The sequence below is a fragment of the Trachemys scripta genome, chromosome 7 (assembly GCF_013100865.1).
Source record: "Trachemys scripta elegans isolate TJP31775 chromosome 7, CAS_Tse_1.0, whole genome shotgun sequence".
NCBI classification, from domain to species: Eukaryota; Metazoa; Chordata; order Testudines; family Emydidae; genus Trachemys; species Trachemys scripta.
Window position 1 is genome coordinate 56,514,362 of NC_048304.1, and position 13,861 is coordinate 56,528,222.

General features: G+C 44.2%; 1 protein-coding gene across 9 annotated transcripts in view; it reads right to left on the minus strand.

The window, feature by feature from the left end:
- GBF1 (golgi brefeldin A resistant guanine nucleotide exchange factor 1) overlaps positions 1-13,861 on the minus strand; it is a 185,148-nt gene that overhangs the window by 58,001 nt on the left and 113,286 nt on the right. For all 9 annotated transcript variants that reach the window (XM_034775254.1, XM_034775251.1, XM_034775250.1 and 6 more), the window contains 2 exons: positions 9,217-9,348; positions 110-228 (listed from right to left, as the gene is read on the minus strand). In XM_034775254.1, the coding sequence (XP_034631145.1) occupies positions 110-228; positions 9,217-9,348 (251 nt within the window). The remainder of the gene's footprint in view (positions 1-109; positions 229-9,216; positions 9,349-13,861) is intronic.

Sequence of the window (13,861 nt, forward strand, 5' to 3'; positions counted from 1 at the left end):
GCTCCTGCAGAGTCAAAACACTGCTCCCTCCCCTCGCATCTCCATGTAACTGGATCCACTCAGTGCCAGGCAGCAGCCATTATGGTAATTGCCACTTCTCTCCACTTACCTGCAGGATTTTCATCAAGACAACCTCATCGCTTGCCGGATCCGTGCCCACAAATCGGGCATGCGTGACGGCATCCGCCATGTTCTCCATTCCCTCAGCTGTGCCCTCATGGCTGGGATCTGCACAAGAAAACAAGGAAACCATGACAGGAAATGGAAACTGACAGGGAAAGCCAGCTGCAGGCGGTCGCCTCTGTGCGGAGACGCTGACCCAGAGCTGCTTCACTTACATCTGCTGTCTTTTTGTGTGGCTCAGGGTACATTCCTCTCCCTGTAGGGTCCACTCAACTTCCATTAGCATTGATAGGCGCTTTTTTTTATTGCTATACGTTTTCAGTATTGCACACAGGGCACTTTGGGTTAGGAACTGCCTTTTATGTTTGCAAAGAGCTTATGTTCTAACAGACAAAGGAAAGAGGAGAGGAGTAAGTGATTAAGCTGATTACGCCCGCCCCCCAGGTCATGTTTTTGTTGGTAAATTATAAGACTACTCCCCAAACACCCATGGCCTAGTCAGCTGTTAACCACATCACATTGGGGAGAGAAAAAATGTCAACATATGAAACCAGTTTCCATTTGCTAAACTCACTTCTACTACAGGCATAGGAGTCCCTGACTGGGGTTTCTCCCCGACAGGGAAAGAAGCTGTCCTCTGCTGCCTAAGGTCCCTCCCAAGGAGCAGGAGAGGGAGAAGAAATAGGCCAGCAGCTCTCTCAGGGGAAAAAGGGTAGACAGACAGGACCATGGCTGAGATACCAGAGCTGCAACCCTCCTACTTCAATCAGTCATCAAGGCCCCTCTCTCCATTTCATTCTCTTGTATCTACAAACATGGGTGCAGCTGAGAGGGAGTTCTGGACAGGATTGTTGCCAGTAACCGTATCTTGTGCCACATTTCAGTGGCTTTGGGAAAGCTGCCTCTGGCTTTGATTTCATTCTCACTTAAACAATACCGCATTGAGCAAGAGTCTTGTTACCATCTTACCTAAACAGTCATTAGGAAAGAAAGGAAACAAACTAAACACTAGTTAATACCTCATTAATTGGGGACAGGGCTCCATGAACTCCAGCAAATACGTATCTGGCAGAAGAGCCCTGGAAGCGAATTGGCCTTGTGCACTTGGCAGAGAAGCTGCAGCAGATTCTCTCTTCAGCTCTAGTAGCATTCACACCTCAACCACTAAAGTCTACATATTAAAGAAAGCTGCCCTTGTTGTGTTCCATGCCCTCCATGTCCCATCACAGACAGCGGGCTCAACAGCGCTATGCAGGTTCTGAAAAGCTACCATGTAAGAAACATTTTTCACAGCTACACGCATGGCAAGGGATGGCATCATGCTATGTAGCAGCCTGCCATTGGATCAGGCATGGATACTACTGGCTGAGGGACAGTAGCCCACCAACACAGCATGCATCCCTATCTTATGCAGATCTTGCCTTCTCTGATGGGTTTGTTTTTACATATTTGGGCAATGCTTATATAACTCATCATTATATAATGTCTTATTAAACTGATCAGAGTCTGTCAGAGATTTGGATTGGTCATTTCTGACTCCACGTCAGTGGCATCCTGTTGAGCACTGACACTTGGTGGCAAAAGGCAGCACATGGACCTCAATGTCAGAGAGATGATAGTTTCTATCTGGTGGCCTGACTTAAAAGTAGATATTTCACTGCTTAGGATACACAATGGCTTCTACCATTGCTATCATCAGCTCAGCTCCACCCGTGGTGATGCTAGTGTAGACTAACTGAGCTGGGTTAGGTGGCCTTGTGATTTTAACTACTGGCTCTCATCTTTTGAGGAATTCAGGCAATTCAGGGGTCCTCTCAGCAGGAGCTTTAAGGGAAGTGGAATAATTGGAGTGGGGAGAATATGCTTCAAACCTCTCAATAAGCAGCTACAAAAAGCAATGGAGCAAAGATAGGCACATCCAAGTGACTCAAGTAGTAAATCAAACTAGCTGTAAAAATAGGTAGCAGACCCAAGGTACAGTTGCTATAATTTATTCTCATCACTTCCATTGAGGAGAATGGGAAAAAGAAACAATCAAGTGTTTTTTATTTTAATAAATATGAGAAGGTTCAGGGACAATGCAGCATGTAAGAGTTAGGAACACAGAAAAAAAAAAAAGCTTAAAGGCCTACCCACGTGTTATTCTACAGATAGTCATAGCACAGCATGAAGTTAACTCATTCCCCAAGACTTTTACTAATTAGCTAGTCATTTATTACTGGTCAGACTGCTGTACAGGTTCTTAGTAGCAGATGTATACACCAGAAAATAAAACTAAAAAGAACCAGGTCAGAACTGGAAGGGGATTCTTATTCTCACCACAATATAAACCAATTCTACTACCGCAGGAGGTAGTTATTTCTCTCAATCTACACAAGATGGATCATCTCTACTGCAGCATACAAATTCAAAGAGCGGCTATCCTGTGGTGCCGAAGGTAGAGCTAAACTGGTGAAAATCCAGACTGCACCTATAGACATGCTGAGCCGAGTGATGTTGAGAGCGAAGGTTTGTTTTAGAAGTGAAAATCTAGAAAGCTGCTATGGACATTCTGAAGTCCATGACATGTATAGTGATCGCAGCAAAGCAAATACGTTTCAAAGGGAAAAGTAGAGAATATGCTTTTGAAATTCACTTCAAGCCTTGACTGAAGGTTAAGGACTGCTCAAGACATCTAGATAGGTTTTGTGAAGTGCTGCAGAGGAGCCAGTGGTCGTGGTACATGTTGGTACCAGCGAGGTAGAGAAAGGTAGGAGAGAGGTTCTAGAGGCCAAATTCAGGTTGCTAGATAAAGAGAAGAAAGGATCTCCCTAGTAGCATTCTCTGAAATGCTTCCAGTTCCATGCACAGGGCCAGTTAGTCAGGCAAAACTACAGGGTCTCAATGCATGGATGAGATGGTGGTGTTGGGAGGAGGGATTTTGGTTTATTAGGAACTGGAAAACCTTGTGGGAAAATGGAGCTTATATAGGAAGGATGGGCTCCATCTAAAGCAAAATAGAACCAGACTGCTGGCATGTAAAATGAAATAGGTTGTAAAGCAATTTTTAAACTAAGGGCTGGGAGAAAGCCCACAGGTGCAGAAGAGCACATGGCTTGGACATGGACATGCCTTCGGGGACGGTTTATTAAAAGGAGATACTCTATTACCCTTATGAAGAGGAGAGGACAGAAGTTGAACAAAGTATAGACAGGAACTGAAGAGAAACAGTCAAATGAAAAAATCCCATTCAGTTACATTACATGAAGGTAGACTATTAAATACTGACAAATTTAATAAATGCTTGTATACAAACGCTAGAAGTACTAAGATGGGTCAACTTGAGTGCCTTGTATTAAATTAAGATATTGATATAATAGGCATCACAGAAACTTATCAATGGAAAATGGTAACACCAGGGTATATAGAGTCAAATATAGTAAATATCTTAAATGAATCAAATTGTACCACAAAATCTCTATAGACAGAAATTCCGTACTTGAATAATAAGAGTATAGCAGTAGGAATATACTGCTGACTACCTGACCAGGATGGTGATTGTGAAATGCTCAGAGATTAGAGAGGCTACAAAAAAAAAAAACACAAAACACAAAACAGAAAATCCAGTAATAATGGGGGATCTCAACTTTCCCCATATTGACTGGGTACATGTCACTTCAGGACAGGATGCGGTGATAAAATTTCTAGACAATATTACTTTTGCTTCTTAGAGCAACTAGTCCTAGAACCCACAAGAGGAGAGGCAATTGTTGATTTAGTCCTAAGTGCATCACAGAATCTGGTCCGAGAGGTGAATATATACCTGAACCACTCTGTAATAGCAACCATAATGTAATTAAATTTAGCATCCTTGTAAGGGAGAAAATACCAACAACATTCACCACAGTAGCATTTAACTTCAAAAAGGGGAACTACAAAAAAAATGAGAAAGCTAGTTAAACAGAAATTAAAAGGAATAGTCACAAGGGTGAAATGCCTACAAACTGCATGGAAATTATTTAACAAAGACATACCAAAGGCTCCAACTAAACTTGTATCCCAAATTTTAAAAAACAGTATGAGGAACAGCAGAGTAAAAGAGACAAAAGGGAATCCTTTACAAATTGGAAATCAAAGCCTACTGAGGAAAATAGAAAGGAGCATAAATTCTGGAAAGTCAAGTGTCAAAGTATAATTAGGAGGGCCAAAAAAGAATTTTAATAACAAGTAGCAAAAGACAAAAACTAATAGCAATTTTTTTTTGTTTAAGTATATCAGAAGCAGGAAGCCTGCCAAACAGTCAGGGGGGCCACTGGATGATCAAAGTGCTAAAGGAGCACTTAAGGAAGACAAGGCCACTACAAAGAAACTAAATGAATTCTTTGCACTGGTCTTCACCACAAAGGATGTGTTGGAAGTTCCCACACCTCAGCCATTCTTTTTAGGTGACAAATCTGAGGAACTGTCCCAGGCTGAGTGTCAATAGAGAAGTTTTTGACAAATTGATAAATTAAAACAGTAATAAGTCACCAAAAACAGATGGTATTCACCCAAGAGTTCTGAATGAACTCAACTATGAAATTACAGAACTACTAACTGTAGTATGTAACCTATCACTTAAATCAGCCTCTGGAATAGATGACAGAAGGATAGTGAATGTCACATCGATTTTTTTAAAAGGCTCCCAAGGCGATCCTGGCAATTACAGGTCAGTAAGCCTAACTTCAGTACCAGGCAAATTGGTTGAAATTATAGTGAAGATCAGACACAATATGTTGGGGAAGGGTCAACATGGCTTTTATAAAGGGAAACCATGCCTCACCAATCTATTAGAATTCTTTGAGAGGATCAACACACACATGGACAAGGGTGATCCAGTGGACACAATGTACTTGGACTATCAGAGAACCTTTGACAAGGTCCCACACCAAGGCTCTTAAGCAAAGTAAGCAGTCATGGAATAAGAGGGAAGGTCCTCTCATAGATCAGTAACTGGTTAAAAGATAAAAACAAAGGGTAGGAATAAATAGTCAGTTTTTACAGTGAAGAGAGGTAAACAGCAGGTTCCCCCAAGGATCAGTACTGGGACCAGTACTGTTTAACATATTCCATATGATACGGAAATAGGGATAAACAGTGCGATGGCAAAAATTTGCCAACAATACAAAATTACTCAAGATAGTTAAGTTCAAAGTAACGGATCTCATTAAACTGGGTGACGGGGTAACAAAATGGCACATGAAATTCAATATTGATAAGCGCAAAGTAATGCACTTTGAAAAACATAATCCCACCTATACATACAAGAAGATTGGGGTCTAAATTTGCTGTTACCACTCAAGAAAGATCTTGGAGTCATTGTGAATAGTTCTCTGAAAACATCTGTTCAATGTGCAGAAACACTCAAAAAAGCTAACAGAATATAAGGACCCATTAGGAAAGGGATAGATAATAAAAGAGAAAATCTCATAATGCCACTATAGAAATTCATGGTATGCCCACACCTTGAATACCATGCGTGCAGTTTTGGTCGACCCATCTCAGAAAAGATATATAACAATTGTAAAAGTTTCAGAGAAGGGCATCAAAAATATTTAGGGGTATGGAACAACTTCCGTATGAGGAGAGATTAAAAGACTCTTAGAAAAGAGATGACAAAGGGGGGATATGATAGAGATCTATAAAACCATGTACGGTGTGAAGAAAGTGAATAAGGAAGTGTTATTTACCCATCTCATAACACAAGAACCAGGGCTCACCTGATGAAATTAATAGGCAGCAGGTTTAAAATAAACAAAAGAAAGTACTTCTTCATACAACACACAGTCAATCTGTGGAACTCGTTGCCAGGGTATGTTGCGAAGTCCAAAAGTATAACTGGGTTCAAAAAAGAACAACAAATTCATGGATGATAGGTCCATAAATGGCTATTAGTCAAGATGGTCAAGGACACAACCCCATGCTCTGGATCACTCGATAATTGCCTTGTTCTGTTCCCTCTGAAGCATCTGGCACTGGCCACTGTAGGAAGATAGGATACTGGGCTAGATGCACCACTGGTCTGACCCAATATGGCCGCTCTTATGTTCTCTACAGCATCTATCAAAGAAATCGGTTGCTAGTCATCCTGTAGAAATAGCAAAGCTCAAAAAATAACTAATCCAAAAGCAAATGCACTGGGAAACGATGGAGATGAATTCAACTGACATTAATATTGTCACAAGGTTTCCTGTTGCTGCAAAATATTGCCATGGTATATACAGAATGTAAGTGTCCAAGCAAAGATGAAGTGTTTATTTCAGAGCAGAAGACAACCTGTGACAACATTCTGTAATGATGAATATTTCTACCAAACTACATGCATGATGGATACTTAATTGTTTTACCTGTTTTTTGTTTGTTTGTTTTTTTAACCATGATTACCTGTTCTGTTCATTCCCTCTGGGGCACCTGGCATTGGCCACTGTCGGGAGATAGGATACTGGACTAGATAGACCTTTGGTCTGACCCAGTATGGTCGTTCTTATGTTCTGACTGGACAGCACACTTACAGGCTGCACGCTACACCATTAATAAATGGCTGCATTAATACCAACTCATAACAGACCTTTGCCAGTTGGAGATCAGATGTCAAAAAGTGCGCTCAAGAACTGTGTTACTCTGAAGAGGATGTTTTCTGATTTAAGAGGTTTCAACCACTCTCTCTCAATACTGGTTAGACAACTGACTAGCTGGCAGAGACTCCATCTGAGAGAATGAGAAATGTGTGTTGTCCACAAAATGCCTTTAGGAGTAGGAAGAGGGAGCTGTTTATAAACATATTGCATCTCAAGACACCTCCTCAAACGTGTTGTGTTAAATATACCAGTCCTTCCACTGCGCGCTGGTCTTAAACCCCAAGTGCAGAGCACAGGCCATCTGCTCCCACACAGATCTAATGAATGCCAATTTTGGAAAGGGTTCTGGTTTGGTCATTCAATTACCCAGAGTTAGAAAGCACAGCAAACATCAGCCACACTACATTTCCCCACTCTTCTTCCCTGTTTATAATCTGGGAAAAGCTTGCTTGTTACGAAGAATTTTACACTTTGTGTATCTTTATATAGCACTTTGATAGTTCCTGTGCTGGAGTGAAGTAAGTTAATATCACAAAAGAGAAGGTAAGAATGACAGGACTTTAATATAACAATGCAGCCCCAGCCAGACATTCAATCAGCACCGTTAATCCCAGCCTCATTGGTGTCTGGAGAAGCACAAAAGGCAAGGCCCCTGCAAACATCACCTAAAGCAATCACTGAGAACTTGGATTACAGGTGCTGTTCCAAAACAAAAACCAAAGGATTCTGCCATTGCCTGCAAAAATCACACACCCCATACACTTTAGAGATGGCCTCTTGCTGGGGAGCTCTGGTGTGACCTGTAGCTAATTAGGAAGTTAAAGAATGTTGTCAAACTCTCAATCATTTTCTGTCTAGCTTTGTTAAAATAAACAATTGAAATCCTAAACCAACTGTCTTTAGCCATTTATGCAGTTACCCTGCTGACTGAAACGCAGTGTCTCTACTGTATAGGTGACCCTACCTTTTAAAACACACAGCTAAAAGCGTATCTGACATTTTGGTCCTACTTCCCAGTTCACAAGAAGGCACATAGGAAGTCATTGTGTACTCAATCCACTTAGAAACTGTCATGTCCTCTTTCTACCAGGATACAACAGAGCTGCACTGTTGCTTACATTTTCAAAGGTGCATGTGCTAGGAATGGTTTATTTGTTGCTAATGCATTTATTGTCACAGTACATTATATTAAAATTACATTAAAAGTTTGGCGATATCCCACCAGTTAAGCATTTAATTTTACTATTACACACACCACTGCAGAAAAACCAAGGTACCAACCAGAAGAAACAGACTGAGATGCCCATTTTAATAGGTCACAAAGATCCCAGTTTCTTAGCATTTCTTTTCTTAACTTGGGGACTGGGTTTCTTATGCTGAAGTGATGATTAGATTCACCTACAATACAAAGCTTTCTGGTAACAAGTACCTGAAACCTAAGTAAGCAGGACCTGCCATTTGTCACTAGATTCCAACTCCACAACCACTCCACCCTGTAAACACAAGATGTAGGAGACGACCTTAACTTTTGTCCATCCTTCAGATGCAATGCCTGGCTTCTTTGTTCCCACTAGCTCTTTGCCACCTCAACACAAGCAGCGGTACATAGCATGTTCTGCGGTGATTGCTGAACACAACTCAGTGCATACAGCCACGAGGGGGTGCTACAGAACAACGCAACATGCACCACCCTCCACCCCTAATCTAGTGATGTTCCTAGATTCTAGTAAGCACAAGAAGAGTTTCAAGTTTACAATGAACCCTAATCTCCCATATGGCTAATTTAAAAATATTAGTGCCACAAGTTGATTTTCCCCCCACTGCTCCCAAGAAATACTCTCTCTTTATACAGACAAAGAAGTAATAGCAAAACTACTGCCATGTCAACTGTGAGAAGTGAGTTTTTCCAGGAGCTGACAATGTAGGCCACTGGACAGGGACTGGATTATAAAAAAATCCACCTATCACAGAACCGTCAAGATCTGGGAATACCTCCCCCAAGTAACCCTGCTGAGTTTATTGTGTGTGTGAACCTATTATTGTAACCCTTGCCCTCATTCTCCACTCTTCCTTCCCACCTTGTTATACTGTGTCTGAAATCACATGGCAAACACTCCAGTGCATGGATTGCTCCTTTATATATTTCTGTGACATACCTAACACACTTCTAGGTGCTTAAAACAAATATTCCAAATGCCCTGAAATGTCTGCAATGGTTAGAAAAGACTAGAAGTCCTAGAGCTATTTATTACCATCTACTACCATTCTAAAGCTGTGAATGGCACTAGTCAGCATCATATGAACCAAATTTACAGAAAAAACACTTCCCCATTATTTCCAAAGTATAACTAAAGACTCTGTCATCCCCACACCATCAGCCCAGGTAGACTTCAACCCTGAGAAGGCTGCAAATATGTATTACCCCATCATGCATGGGATTTCCAGAGCATACACTTGGCTGGCATTTTGGAAAATGCCAGTGATCCAAGCCCCATACCTATTAATGCGTATGAGAGGAACTTGTTCACAGATGTCAGGGCCAACCCAGTGATGGGACCTGTAGTGTCTTCAGAACGGATTACTTCCAGGAAGGGTCGGAGAAAGACATTGGGTTCAATTTCCGAAAGCTCTGTAAGAAAAAGAGAACAACATCATTAGAGACTTAGCTTTCCAACGGCCAGACCACAGAACTAAAAGCCATTTGTGCTAAAAACAAATTCTTGTAACAGGGGAGTAAGCCCTGTGGGACCTTGGCGTAAAGCCAGAATGATCATCCCTTTGGTGACTGGCAGTATGATTCGAGCCTGAGACAACATTCTCGCAAACTCCAACAGCATACTACATACTAAGTCCTCACATAGCCAATTTGCTCATTAGTCTCATTCATTAGGTTGCATTTAATTTCCCCTCTAAGTAGCTGTCCAAGCTCAGTCTCTCAGGGAGGAAGCCGTAGAAGTGGCTCATTACTCATTTCAGAAGATTGATGGGAAGGTGGGGGCTGCTCCTAAAAAAATGAGCACCGCAGAGAGAGGAAGGGGTTATGAAGCTCCTTAATTCTTATGCAAATGTAGTGATCTTCTAAACAGCCTTCTGGAGCCTCCTATCTGAGCTCCCATTGTAAGAGCACTATGTAAACATCACAGAGCTGCTGCTCCTTATATTAATGCTTTAATTAATTGGCAGATATTGCAGCATTTTCCTTGGATGCCTGTAATGTGATCAAATTAGCTGTATAAAACTTGACTCATCCTTCCCCATTCCCTCACAATATCCACTATCTGTGTGCATAGTATATCCACCACCTACATCTATAGTGTGAATACATGACTACATTTGGTGTGTGTCCCCCACGGGCTTGAGACTATACATCTAAACTTGGGAATGAAAAAGGGGCAATTACTTACCTGTATTGAAGTCCGTGTTCTAGACCAATTTCATTTTTAGGCAAGAGAAACTGAGCCAAACCATTTTAGACACCTTACCTCCTCCCCCAAACAACCGTGGCCTTCAGACTATACATCTAAACTTGGGAATGAAAAAGGGGCAATTACTTACCTGTAAACGGAGGTTCTTCGAGATGAGTGGTCCCTATCTGTATTCCACTGAGGGTTATGCGCATGCGCCATGCACCCAGACCTTTTCAAAGTAGTAGCATCCATTGGCCCATGTCTGTGCCCTTGCATTGCCTCGTGGTTTTGGCCAAGCAGATATAGGGCAAGGCAGACCAACCGCATCTTCAGTTCCTTCACTGCAGATCTACCAGATCCACAGCAGATGGGAAAGAGGATGGGATTGGAATACAGATAGGGACCAAACATCTCGAAGAACCTCCAGTTACGGTAAGAAACCATCCCCTTCTTCAAGTGATGATCCCTATTGTATTCCACTGAGGATTATTAACAAGCAGTACTTAAGTAGGAGGACAGTGTGGGAAGATGACGGAACCGTGGAACGGAGGACTACTGCACCAAATGAGAATCATGCACTAGAGCAGCAGTCACCAAAGTTTTGAGGGTTGCAACTCCCTTATTCTGCCCCCCCCCACCCCAAGTCGGGGCCGGGAGTGGGGCTGCGTCTCACGGGGCGATGCAAACAGGGTAAGGGGGCTGAGGCTGGGGTCGCAGCTGCGGGTGGGTCTGGGGCCGGGGCTGGAGACAGGGGTGGGAGTGGCGCTGCTGCCGGGCTGTGGTGGGAGCCAGCACCCAGACCCACAGCAAGGTGAGGCTCCACTCCTGGCCTTGCCCCCAGCCTCAGCCCCAGGCTGGGAACGGAGCCCCAGCCAGTAGACAAGGATAGAGACAGGGCCAGGCACGCGCAGGGCCGAGGACACGGCTGGGGGCCAGACCAGAGCAGAGCTGGGGGTGGGGAGGGGCTGGGTGGCACTCCCACCCCACCACCGCGGGGGCTGGTCCAGGCCCTGCCACACACACCCCCAGACAGCCCTCCACGCCCCACAAGGAGGGTGCGCCTCACACTTTGGGGACCTCTGCACTAGAGCATAATGAGAAGAAAAGGTGTGTACTGGACTCCACATGGCTGCCTTCTATGTGTTTGTCGTGGAGCACGGCAGTAGCTGCTGCCTGCGCTCTCATGGAATGGGCCTGTATCCCATCTGGTGGGGACCGTCCTGGTAGTTGATTGCACAGTGTAATGCGCCCTAAGACCCACTTTGAGATTTTCTGCGTGGAGATTGCCTGCCCTTTAATTCTCCCCGCTATGGCAATGAATAGTCTAGATTTCTGGAAGGGCTTCGTCCTCTATAGGTAAAAGGCCAGGGTCCTATGGACATTGAGAGAATGAAGCTGCCGTTCCTCATTTGAGGCATGTGATTTAGGTTGGCAAACATATGGGTTGGTTGAGGTGGAAGCGGGAAACCACTTTTGGTAGAAATTTGGGATGCAAGCACAGGGAAACTCTATCCTTATGAAACGTGGTGAAAGGGGGGTTTACCATCATGACTCCAAGTTTGCGAACCCTCCTTACAGAGGTGACAGCCACCAGAAAAGCAACCTTCATGGAAAGGAGAGAAAGGGAGCAGGAGTTGAGAGCAAGCCCCAAAGGCCTTCAAAGAGAGGAAATAGTCCAAGAGCATCAGGATGCCAACAGCTTTCTGTTGGGCCAGGAGGTGAAACGCGTCCGTTTAGCTCAGTAGGCTCGTCTCATGGAACCCTTCCTACTACTGGAGAAGACGTGTCATACTGCCGACAAACATTCTCATGCTAGCAGAGGTGTCCATCCGAAAAACCAGGCTGTCAGGTGAAGCATCTGTGGATTGAGGTATCAGAGTCTGCAGTTGTGTTGTGAGAGAAGTTCCAGAAACGCTGGGAGTAGGAGTGGAGGATGTTTCAACATGCGGAGAAGCAGAGGAAACCAGAACTGGTGAGGCCAGAATGGAGCAATCAGGATGACCATTGCCCTCTCCTGTTGGAGTTTGTGAAAGATGCATTGCAAGAGTGGTAGGGGAGGAAAGGCATCGTTGATCTGGTTCAACCAGTCGACAACCAGGGTGTCGCCTTCTGAATGGGCACTGACCCTTCCCCTTGAGCAGTATTGAATGCACCAAAGGGGGTGGGTTGGCAAGAACATTGGGGTGCAAAGTGGTTGATGGCTCTCTAGATGCACTCAAAATATCGCTTATGCAAAGACTGAGTGTGCTGCGTGGAGGGCTGACCATTGGCAGACCAAGCAGGGAAGACCTGTGGACCTTCAGGCACTTCTGTGGAGTTCGTAGGCTCGCTAGTGGTAGAACTGGGGAGTTCAATAGCATTGTGTAGGCAATGGCATATATATTTTCATTTCAGCGCTGGTGTATATTTGCCTTGGGATTGAAGGGTGGGTCTAGAGTCTTTCAGTGAGCGTAAAGAATCATCAGTCTTCTGATTGAAGAGGGTGATTCATCCTCAATTGTGCTCTATACCTCTCAAGGGAAGCCTGAGGAACGTAACCAGGAGTCCCTCCTCATGCCTATTGCAGTCGTCACTTTGTGCGAGGACATGTCCGCGGAATCAACTGCAGCCTGAAGTATGGTCCTGGAGACAACCTTGCCCTCCTCCAAAATAGCTTGGAAGCGAGCACAGTCCTGCTGAGTTAGCTTATCTGCAAAATCCACCATCTACCTATAATTCAAGAAGTCATATTTGGCCATCAGCACTAGGTAGTTCAAGATACAGAACTGGAGACTGGCAGAGGAAAAAACCTTTCTACCCATAACATCAAACCTCTTGCCCTCTTTGTCAGAGAGGGTGGTGCAGGTGTGCTGTTGTCTGGACCACTCCTCATCAGCCTGGATCACCAGGGAATTAGGCAGAGGAGAGGAGAACAGAAACTCAGACCCCTTCGGGGGGACACAGTACCTCTCTTCTGCCCCCTTTGGGGTGGGGCGCATGTGTCCACAGTATGCCACATGGTGCATACCAGTTGGAGAATGGCATTGTTGATCAGTAGGGCCACTCCAGAGGATACCGATGCATGCAAGATGTTTAGTAGTTGGTGCTGACTGTCCTGCACCTCCTCCAACGGGATATGAAGAGCATTAGCTATTTTCCTGACCAGCTCCTGAAATTGATGGTAGTCATCCAGGTCAGAGGAGGATGTCAATGACATAGTCACCTCCAGGGACAATGAGGGGAACCTCTTTGGATCTGTCGGTACCGTTGGAGCTGGGCTGACTGGCACATTGCTTCAAATGTCTCCTTGGCGAAGGATGGGGTGATGAGACAGGGCTGAGCAAGACGGTTCTGAAGGCAAATATTGGAGCCAGGAGCTGACTACAGCCCCATAGCGACCTCCATGAGGTGCTTAAGGTATAGGGCCCAGCCTTCCTGGGTACGGGAAGGGAAGGAGGCAGATATTGCATCTGGATACGACATGCGCTTCTCCCGAGCAGTACAGCCACCGTTGGTGCTTGTCGCTCAGTGAAAACAAGCGAAGGCAGGAAGCACAGACTTTGAATTCCAGCATCTTCAGTATAATCCAGTACCCTGCACAGGTGGCAGGGGGTTGGCAGGAAACCACCAAAGCGGCATCCCAAAGTCTTTAATCCTACAAAAGTTATTATGAACACTAAAGCTACTACAAAAATCAGCAAAATCCTAACTATGTACAAGAATAGAAACTGTTTTTCTGGAAAGTTTCGAAAGTGT